General features: G+C 38.0%; 1 protein-coding gene across 2 annotated transcripts; it reads right to left on the minus strand.

Annotated features, from left to right (window-relative positions):
* Positions 1–746: 746 nt before the first annotated feature.
* LOC129694175 (cAMP-responsive element modulator-like) lies at positions 747–5,247 on the minus strand. Of its 2 annotated transcripts, none has more exons than XM_055630894.1 (2): positions 5,073–5,247; positions 747–1,643 (listed from the first exon to the last, which is right to left on the minus strand). In XM_055630894.1, exons 1-2 carry the CDS (start codon positions 5,213–5,215, stop codon positions 1,499–1,501), a joined length of 288 nt encoding a protein of 95 aa, XP_055486869.1. In that variant the 5' UTR covers positions 5,216–5,247; the 3' UTR covers positions 747–1,498. The 2 variants fall into 2 exon arrangements, with proteins under 2 accessions (XP_055486869.1, XP_055486867.1); XM_055630892.1 differs by having other exon boundaries at positions 1,501–2,051.
* Between the last annotated feature and the right edge of the window lie 5,608 nt (positions 5,248–10,855).

A 10,855-nucleotide genomic window follows, 5' to 3' on the forward strand; every position in this document is an offset into this window, starting at 1 on the left:
GACAGTTAATTAAATTATTAGCACTTGCATATTCCCTCTGTTTTTCTCAAACAGAAGAGTGAGCTGCTGAGCAGAAATGAGCTGATACTTGTTCAATACTGGAAAATCTCTATGCCCAAGGGACAGATAAAAAAGGCAATGGCTACTTCAAAATATAGCCAGAATCGTGAGGATTAAAAATACAACTAGATGGTAACAGTGCTGATCTACTTGCTTCAAGAATAACAGAATCCAATATAGTGAATAAAAGATAGACCAATTTCAAAAAGTAAATACAAAGAATCATTTATCTTATGTGGTAGCTGAAAGTACGAACTGCCTATTGACAGGAAAAATAAAAATAAAGTTGCAATATTGTGAATATTTCAATTGAGAATTTCAAGAAACATGGTCCCTAAAAATAATTTTTAAGAGTGAATTAATGCGATTGTTATGAAGATGAATGAATTTACACGATAGTCCTTCATGCAGATACCTAAAATTTAAAATTATATTTTATGTTCGACCTAGAAAATTACATGCGGAAAAACCTTGAAAAATTATCTTTTGAGGCCTTTAAAAAATATATCTTACTGTTGAACACATTTCACAACCAACCAAAATAAATTCCATCTTATTGGCTATAAACTCAACCAGTAGATAAAAGAAAAAAATAGATAAAATCTAATGCATTCATTTCATTCTTGATAGGTTACTGTACGAACCAAAATGATTTCTTCCGATGGTAATTGACGAATCAAGGCAACTGAAGTTGTACATTTTTAAAATACTCAAGTAACAACCAGAAGTGTGTGTTTTTAACCAATGTGGTTCTATTAAAATCCATTTTTGATTCTTGAATACATAAGCATAGACTGACAGCAGTACAGTGCTACATTTCACAAAAAAAAATGTATAAAAGTCAGAAATTAATTATAAATTCCATTTGTTTTGCGATGCTACTGAATATAACACTCTCTTTACATATAATTAATCAATAACATTTTTCTCTCTAAATTCCCTCTTTTACAGGTAGATGCTTTTTATATAGGTCAAATTTCTGAATTATTTAGTTCAATTACCTTGCATACTTTTCTATTTTGTTTTCATATTTAATAGGGCACTAAAAGCATGTAAAAATAATATTACAATGTGTCTTCAGGACAGCATATGAGCAACACATAAAAATCTTAAATGCAAATGCTTAACAAATAGAACTTAGCAAGTACTGCATTACATTGTAACAGGGTACAGTATATGTATATACACATTTAACTAATTGTTTTTACAAAAGATTTTTTTGTTCATTTTTTTCCCCACAAAATTTTAGTTATACAACAAACACTTAACAAAATATATTACTGTGAATAACTTTTGAGAAATGTTACAGGTTAAAGGTTCCGATGTTTTCTACGTAGTTTTGCAAAGCAAAAAATTAAAAGCAGTCTGAAGCTGCAGAGGCTTTATCTTCAAAGAAAGTTGCTGTAGACATCAAACTGGTCAGGACTCATTACCAATACTACTCTGATTTATCACAATAAAGTTCTTTCAAAGTTTTGAGTTCCTCGATTAGCTGCTTGTTTTGGGTTTCCAGCACTGCAACACGGCTCTCCAGACACTTTACATATTCCTTTTTTCGACGTCGACATTCTTTGGCAGCCTCCCTGCAAACAGCAGAAGCAAAAAAGGAACGAGAAATACTTGATATGCTATGCAACATCAGGGCTTCTGGAACAATTCCAGCATTATAGGTCATGATTTCTCCCCACCCCCCCAAACTGATAGACTAGGTTAAAATTCAAAGCAAATTGGAGTAAGTCATACTCAAAAGTGTCCCTGTCCCAACTCCACCTGGTATTCCATGGAACTGCAACATCTCATGCCTGGGTCAGAGTTCAAAAAGTATGAAAGTGGCAGTTTGAAGCTGTTAATCTGTTTTATGGCAGTACAAGTCTTTTAGGGCCTTGAGCTCCTCGATAAGAGTCTTGTTTTGATTTTCAAGCACAGCGACTCGATTTTCAAGACACTTGACATATTCCTTCTTCTTTTTGCGACATTCACGAGCAGCCTCCCTGGAATTAACAGAAGGCACATCATAGCGACAGCCGTAAAAGGGCAGAAACCGACTATTCTGTATACTTTGTCTTTGTAATGCCATCCTTAGAGTGCCACTTGCGGATCCCCAGTCCTTGAGCTACGGCTTGCACCAACCAAATCAGAAGCTGCTGGCTTTGCTGAATCCCTTAAAACCCTCCAACATTAAATCATATTGATGGGATTATTTGCAGCCAACCAGTCTGAATCTCAGGAACGGAAAGCAGTTGATTCACCCCCATCGAACGACTTTTGATAGGTGGCACACCATATTAAACTGAAGTGTTGCATTCAGATGTAATTTTCTGTCTCGCTTGAAGTATTTAGTCACAGGAATGAAACATTTATTTGGATCACTGCTCCAGGAAGCGTCATTTTGTTTTTTAAGTTTGTAATGCATAAATATGTGCATAATCATGCAAGAAAATGAAAACAAAAAAGTACAATTTGTAAAAAAAAAATATTTTAAAAATGAGATTTGTATCAGTCCAAACTTGTTAACCAAAGACTTTAAAAAAAAGAAACAAATATTCAAACAGGCAGTTATTTAAGATACAAACAAAAAGTGAATGCCAAAAAACTGTCAACCAATTTTCCATATACCAAATCTAAAGGAATTATTTATGTTTTCCTCTTGGTGCACCTTTCACAAAAATGTGAAATGTACTCAAATGTATTCACAAACTTAAAGTAAAACATTTAAAATGCAAGGAAAATGTAGTATTTTGTCTAGTCATCTAATTGCCAATTTTAGCAAAAAAAAGTTCCTTTCCCAACTCTCAGGCATTACTACATTCAAGAGTTTGATGCTACTTTTCCAATCCTAGTGTATGTAAACTAGTCTCTCCCATTGTCTACCTGTGTATTTTTCTGTAAAATTAGCAAGAAGATAAGCAGAGTGGCTTATTAGGGACTGAACTTCAATATAAAATATTCTGAAAAAGTTTTTTTTTTTTTAAATGGCTTTACAATGTAAATACATGTCAGCCGCAATCATAACGCAAGCCTTGAAGTAAACATTTTACATGTTAAAATGTGCTCTAAGTAATCAACTTAATACAACTGTAACATACACAAAATCTAAAGATCATTTTAATAACCAATATTTATAATCAACATTATCAATTTTGTACACACGAGACTATAGATGCTGGAATCTTCAGCAAAAAACAAACTGCTGGAAATAGACAGAAGATGTTTCAAATGGAGACCATTGGTAAGAATGATCAGTCTGAAGATGGATCCCAATTCAAAATGTTGCCTGTCCATTTCCCACCTCAGAAGCTACCTGGCCCATTGAGTTTCACCAGCAGTTTGCTTTCATAAATTTTGGAAGTTGATTGCAACAATAAAAATGTTCAAAAAGTTAGAATTTTAAATGTCTTTTTATAAAATACTGTGTCCCTTACTGTTTGGAGCTGAAAAAAATATGCTAGATGATGAACAAATACATATTGATGCTGATTATCTTAACTGAACCCTAACCTCGCCAGGCTTGGGTACTTTGCCCACTTAATATGCATTGCCTTTTGAAGTATTTCATTCTGTAGGTTTCAAGTAGCTATTCACTGCCATATTTTCTAATCCTTTTGCTTTATCAAATGATTTAAGTTAATCATTTTGTTTCTCTTTTAAACCAGCTTTTGTTCATATACAATAGTGCAAGCCTGATGTGTATCTTCCCCTTGCATTTGTCAAGCTGTATGTTCAAGCTGTATTTCTTGCGTGATGGAGAATCTGAGATATATTCAAAGTAGCAAATGTAGAGTCGTTTCTAAAAGCAGCTCCATGTAATTTCCTTGGAAGGCAAGGTAAATATTTTTTTCTTGTATACTCAAACAGCAATGACTCAAAAGGCTCAAGATACCCCTCTCAAAACAGATCAATACAACCATACATAGTCATTGAAGAAGTCATGCAGGAGAAAAGAAAACCTTCAGCAGCCAGTAATCTGCGCATGAGGATAAAGCAAAACCAGGACATACCAGGGGGAGGGCATGCTACTGACCCTCACTAGACTGCATGTAGCAGGCACATGGAAAGATTCAAACATCCGACACTGCTACATGAAGTGAGAACCCAATCTACACATATAAAACTCCTACTGATGCAAGTTTACCTCAAGTTATTTTTCTAAAATACACTGTATCAATGTCATATTAATATTTTATGAAATACAGACAAACTGTCAAAAAAGATTAACATTTTTATTTCACAAAATTAAGCAGATCTGAATTTTCATTTGTACATTAAAATAGTGCAACAAAAAGAAAGCCTTGTTGGAATTTTCAGTTATCACTATCACTGCAAAGCAGGATTCATTACATAGCACAATTTTTTTATTATATCCCCACTAGCATTTGAAGGCTGTTGCAAATGGTGATCAACACACAACTCGAATTTTTCCCACAGTACAAAAACATTTCACTCAAAGATTATTGTCAGGAAATTAACTGCAGTTTCTTCTAAATAGTCTGGTTCCCTAAGTTGGAATGTCAAGCAGAGAAATCAATATTTTACCAAATGAAAAGGAGGATATTGGATGTCAATTGTATTCACCTTAACATCATTTGATTCCACAGAAGTCAACACAAGAACATTTGTGGAGAATAGAATAATCCTCAGCTAGCAATCGTATATGCATACAAGCATATCTCTGCAACCCTCAAAATAAGTGCCCCATATGCTACTGAAGGTGGTACCAAATTAATCATAATTCTCTCTTGTTAGAAAGAAATATATGCCAGGATCAAGATGAAAGATTATTGAAGGTAAAAAATGCATGTCGTGGCAAGGTTTTAATTTGGTGGCAATAGACTTTTGAAGCAAAATTAAACTCTTCACTGAATTGGCATGAGAAGGTTTTGATACCAAATTAAAAAGTCTAAATATGAACCAATTAGAAATAGGATATTGAAAATAAATTTGGTTTTTAAATAAAGCACCCTCTTCGTTAGTTGCAGCACATGATCATTTTACAAAGATTTCTGAAATCTTACCTGTTTTTCATTAGCCTGAGTTCCCGTTTACGTGTTGCCTCTTCTGCAAGCTGTTGTGGACTATGCAATGTCCCTGGTGAAGTTGCCATCACGACTCCCTGAGGTAGGGTGGTAGTTGGAGTCCGGATTTGGTAAGTTGGCATATCTCCTGATGCAGCTACATTAGAATAAATATTGGATAATTAAAACTTTTAATTTTAATATATAACACTTTATTTAGCTTCCTATCATACACATACGCGGTATCACATTCCGCATGCTCATTTTTCCCCCTTTATTATTTCCAACTAATCTGATCCAACAGTGTATAACAGCAACCGTCAACATTATTATGTTCTTATTGTCAAGTGTTTCGTGTATTTTCTCTTTCTTAAGTACTAGTGTCTGAAACCTTTTTTTTCAATTCCACAATGTAACTCTGGTTGCTGGCACACCAGTGAAATGTGCAAGAATTCAAAGTCCAAAGACTGAAAAGAGCAGTGTGCATCTTAAGTGACTTACTACAAATGCTGAGTAGGCAGAACCAAAATAAAAACAGCAACACCAATAGAAAACCTAGCAAATTCAATGAAGTGCCATGTTTGATGGTGGCAACGTAACAAATCATTTGAAGCTAGTTGTAGTGGGGATATAATACTATTAAAAGTAGCTATGGTGAAGTAGGAGTTATTGCAGTCATTACAATAGATAGGACAGCAGAGAATAATATTTCCCGATACAGGCGGTCATACAACTCAAGGGAAAAAGAATATGGGGGATAAAGTAAAAATATTTTCACGAGGTATGCAAGACAAAACTATTCTAATACTCCATCTCACGATGACACTTTATGACTGATACGTGCTCTCCAGGTCCATTTTTTATATGAATAGCAACATAAACTCATGCAAGTTTATGTTATCTGTACAAAATCAGGTATAGAATGGATGAATGCAGTGTCTATTACCCAGGGTAGGGAAATCAAGAACCAGACGACAGGTTTCGGTGAGAGGGGAAAGATTGAGGGTTGAGCATTTCCACAGAGGGCGGTGGGTGTATGGAATGAGCTACCAGAGTATATAGATCAGGCAGGTACTATAACAGCATATAAAAGACAAGTGGACAGGTACATGGAGTGGAAAGGTTTGAAGGTATACAAGCCCAACGTGGCCAAAAGGGACTAGCATAGATGGGGGAAACTTAGTTAGCCAGGACGAGTTGAGCCAAAGGGCCGGTTTCTGTGCTGTATGACTACATCAAATGTCTTGTTATTATTTCCCCCTTCCCCCACCCCCCCTCCAAATACATACATTTTGGGGGGGAAGGGTGATGAGTGAGAATGGGGCTCCACAGAAACAAAGAGACAGGTTTTTCCTCTAGTTCATGAAGATATAATAATAACAGTATTTAAATTGAACATGTCTTTTGATAGCAATTAACTTCTAAGGTTGAGCAGTTAAAACAATTAACTTCAAAAATATTAACCTAACAAAAATAATAGATTATAGATTACATGCAGTTCAAGAAGCTGGTAATTATGAACAGGCATTATTCTCATTGACATCCTACTACAAATATGATACCTGCTTATTGCATTTCTAAGTCTAATAGCTGATGCAACCTATTTAAAATTCTAATGCAGATCCCTGGAGCACACAACTTATATATCTTCAAAGTGTTTTTCATTTTCTCCTCCGCGGAAAACCTCTTGGGGAGGCCATTGTGGGAAGAGCTGGGGAAGAAATTGTAGGAGCCTTGGATATATGCATCATCGTTAGACATGGGTGAGGTGACGACAGACTGGAGGAATGCAAATATTCTGCCTTTATTTAAGAAGGGCTGCAAAGTAAATCCTGGGAACTACAGACCAGTAAGCCGAACATCTATGGTAGGAAAGCTATTGGAAAGATTTTTGAGTGATACAATATACGTGCATTTGGATACAGGGGTTGTTAGGGATAGTTGGCATGGTTTTGTGAGTGGGAGATCCTGCCTCATGAATTTCATTGCTTACTTCTTTAAACATCACAAAGGTTAATGAAGTAATCTATATAGACTTCAGCAAGGTCTTTAATAAGATTCTGCACGAGAGGCTACTCTGGAAAGTTCGGGATCCAGGGAGAGCTAGCTAACTGGACATAGAATTAGTTTAATGGTAGGAAGCTGAGGGTGAAGTGAAAGGTCGCTTCTCAGACAGGAGGCTATGCTTAGTGGTGTGCTTCATGGATCGGGGGCTGGTCCACTGCTACAATATCAACAATTTGGATGAGAATGTACAAAGCTTGTTCAGTAAGTTTGCTGATGACACTAAAGAAGATGGTACCACAGTCAGTGAAGAAAAGGGTATCACGAAATACCTTGATCAGCTGGGCAAGTGAGCAGAGAAATGGCAAATGGAGCTTAACATAGATAAGTGTGAGGTGCTGCATTTGGGAAATCTAACCAGGGCAGGACCTTCATAGTAAAATGGTAGGGCACTAGGGAATGTTACAGAACAGAAGGATCCAGGAATAGTTAATGTTCATAATTCATAGGAGCAATATTAGTCCATTCGGCCTATCAACTCTACTCCACCATTTAATCATGGCTGATGTATTTTTCCCTCTCAACCCCTTCTCCCTGAAACATTTGACCCTTTCTAATCAAGAACCTGCTAATCTCAGCTTTAAAAATACCCAAAGACTTGGCCTCCACAGTCGTCTGTGGCTATGAATTCAAGACTCTCCCATTACTGGAAATAACCTTTTCATGTCCTTTCATATATTTTCATCTCTATTTAGGCCTTTCATGATTTAGTAGGTTTCAATGAGATACCCCCTCATCCATCGAAACTCCAGTGTGTACAGGCCTAAAACCGTCAAATACTCATTATATATGTTTACCCAATCAACCCTGGTTCATTATTGCAAACCTCCTCTGGACCCTCTCAAGCACATCCCGCCTCATTGCGGGGCCCAAAATGCTACTGCCATCTGACAATCCCATTTTAAGATTGTCTCTCTAACCTCTACACCTAGGAAAACCTCAGCATGCAAATTGTGGCTGCCTTTTAGGTTGCTCTTATGGTGATCTCAGACATACATCCACCACCTTCCCAGTTTCATTTCCAAATGAAACTAGCAGAGGATGATCACTTTCATAAGACAGTATAAAAGGGTCCTCAAGTTGCCAGCGAAATATAGAGCAAATGTGTAGGGAAATCGTAGACAGTTGTAAGAATAATAGGATAATAATAGTGGGAGATTTTAACTTCCCTCCTATTGAATGGGTCACCTATAGTAAGTGTACAAAATTGACCTTCTTGCTTACTTCTTCAAAATTTTCAAATTCCTAAGACATGATCTCCCAAGCACAAAGCCATTGGTGGCTATCCCTAATCAACCGGTCTTTACAAATGCATATGTATCTTATCCCTCAGAATCCCTTCCAAAAGCTTACCTAGCATACATAGAATAAATTGCAGGTGCCTTGGCTGAGGTGTACGAATCAGAATTGGATTCGGGTGAGTTGCCAGAATGTTGTACCTTGATTGAGTTTTGAAGAAGTCATCAAAAAGATTGATGAAGGTAAAGTCATAGATGTTGTCTATATAGACCTCAGCAAAGCATTTGATAAGGTTCCGAATGGTAGGCTGCTCTGGAAAGTTGGACCACATGGGATCTGGGCAGAGCTAGCTGACTGGATAGAGAATTGGCTTCATGAAAAGAAGCAGAGGGTGAAGATGGAAGGTTGTTTTTAATACTGGAGGCCTGTGACACGTTGTGTGCCTCGGGGATCGGTGTTGGGCCTTTTGCTCTCTTTGTGGTTTATATAAACGATTTGGATGAGTATGTACAATGCTTGATTAGTTAGTTTGCAGATAATACTAAAGTTGGTTGTATCGTAGATGCGAAGATGGTTATCAAAAATGACAACATGATCTTGATCAGTTGATCAATTGGGCTGAGGAATGATTAATGGAGTTTAATGTAGATACATGCAAGGTGTTGCATTTTGAGAAGTCACACCAGGGCAGCATCCTCAATGAATGGCAGGGCTCTAGGGAGCATTATAATGCAAGGGGGTCTAGGAGTGCAGTTACATAGTTCCTTCAAAGTGGTATCACAGGTAGATACGGTGGTCAATAAGGCTTTGAGCACATTGGCCTTCATCAGTCAGGATATTGAATACAGAAGATACACACAAAGTGCTGGAGTAACTCAGCCGGTCGGGCAGCATCTCTGGACAAAATGTATGAGATGGGGATGTTACAGTTGTACAAGACATTGGCGAGACCACGTTTGGAGTATTGTCTTCAGTTTTGGTCACCCTGTTACAGGGAAGATGTTGTTAAACAGGGAAAGAGTGCAGAGAAGACTCACAAGGATATTGTCAGGACTAGAAGGCAACAGGGTTGGGCAGGCTAGGACTTTATTCCTTGGAACACAGGAGGATGAGGGGGCACGTTTATGTTATGTATATGAATCATGAGGGGAATAGATAGTTGAATGTAGTCTTTTATCCACAGTAGGGGAACCAAGAACCTGAGAACATATGGTTAAGGTGAGAAGGGACAGATTTATTCAGAACTTGATCTGGAAGTCCAGATACACCACATCCACGTGGAACTCCTATCACGCTACTAACAACCCGAAAATTCTATAAGTCTCGTCAGATATTTACTTTCGTACTCCCTGCTCAACTTTGGTCCATGATATCACACCGGTGATCAAAAGTCATAAGACTGTCCCATCAGGTCAGATGACTCTATCCATTTCGTCGAGATCCACACTTGACTTGGTCGATCGTCCCCAGTGATTCTCATCAATCACCTTTCTTAAAAAGTGGGGTGCAGAGGAATGTGTGTGCTAGTCCCATCTTTTAATACATGCCGCTGACTCTTAATAGGTCAGTTTATCCTCCCATCCACTACATGATACTGCCTCCCTACACTAATGCAGCCTACTGGGCCTGTAATTCCCCGACCTTTAATCTTGCCTCTACCCCCCCCCTTCTTAAAAGTGGGTTTTGACGGGGCTTGACAGACCAGCCACCAATCAAGACATGGAACTACTATCGAATCTAAAAAGAGGCTCTGAAAAGATTATTCCTAAGGCAATCCACTATTGTCTGGACTCTATTACTTAAGTACTCTGGCAATGGCGATCACTAGTCTGGCCTGGGGATTTAGCGGCCTTTAATCCAGTCAATTTACCCCACAACACGTTCCCGACTAACCAAAGATTTCACTCCAGTTCCTCCAACCCTTTGGCCGCGCGGGTCACTCTGCTAGTTTCCGGAGATTATTTATGTCTTACCTTAAAAATGAGAGACGGAACAAACCCAAAGTAAAGTCTCATTCAATTGGTCCTCCATATCCTTGTCCCGCATGATCAATCCACCTGTTTACTGACTGCAAAGGGACCCTACATTTGTTTTAACTATTCTACTTTAGTTATGTCTTCACAATAGATCCACTAAACCAATTTGCAGTCCGTTTTTATTGTTCCCGTGCCAGTTTCTCTTGTGCCTGATGATCTATTTTTCCTGTTTCTACTTAAGCCCCTTTGTCCTCCTCTGATGGTCTCTGACATTTCTCCCCCGTCTCGGGTATGCATGCTTTTTTCTGGCTAATTTTTGTACGCATCGATCCTTTTTGACTTTGATCCACTATTAAGCCCTTTGTTGTTCCTCGGTGATGTCACTACCTTCCCCCCTCCCCACGCTTTTTCCTGCTACCCCAGCCCCCACCCTTCCTCCCTCTTGATTATATCCCGGATTCCGCCTTGTTTTCCACGATGCCTTCCTCCCGCAAGGATTTATTG

The sequence above is a fragment of the Leucoraja erinacea genome, unplaced genomic scaffold, assembly GCF_028641065.1.
Source record: "Leucoraja erinacea ecotype New England unplaced genomic scaffold, Leri_hhj_1 Leri_567S, whole genome shotgun sequence".
NCBI lineage: Eukaryota > Metazoa > Chordata > Chondrichthyes > Rajiformes > Rajidae > Leucoraja > Leucoraja erinaceus.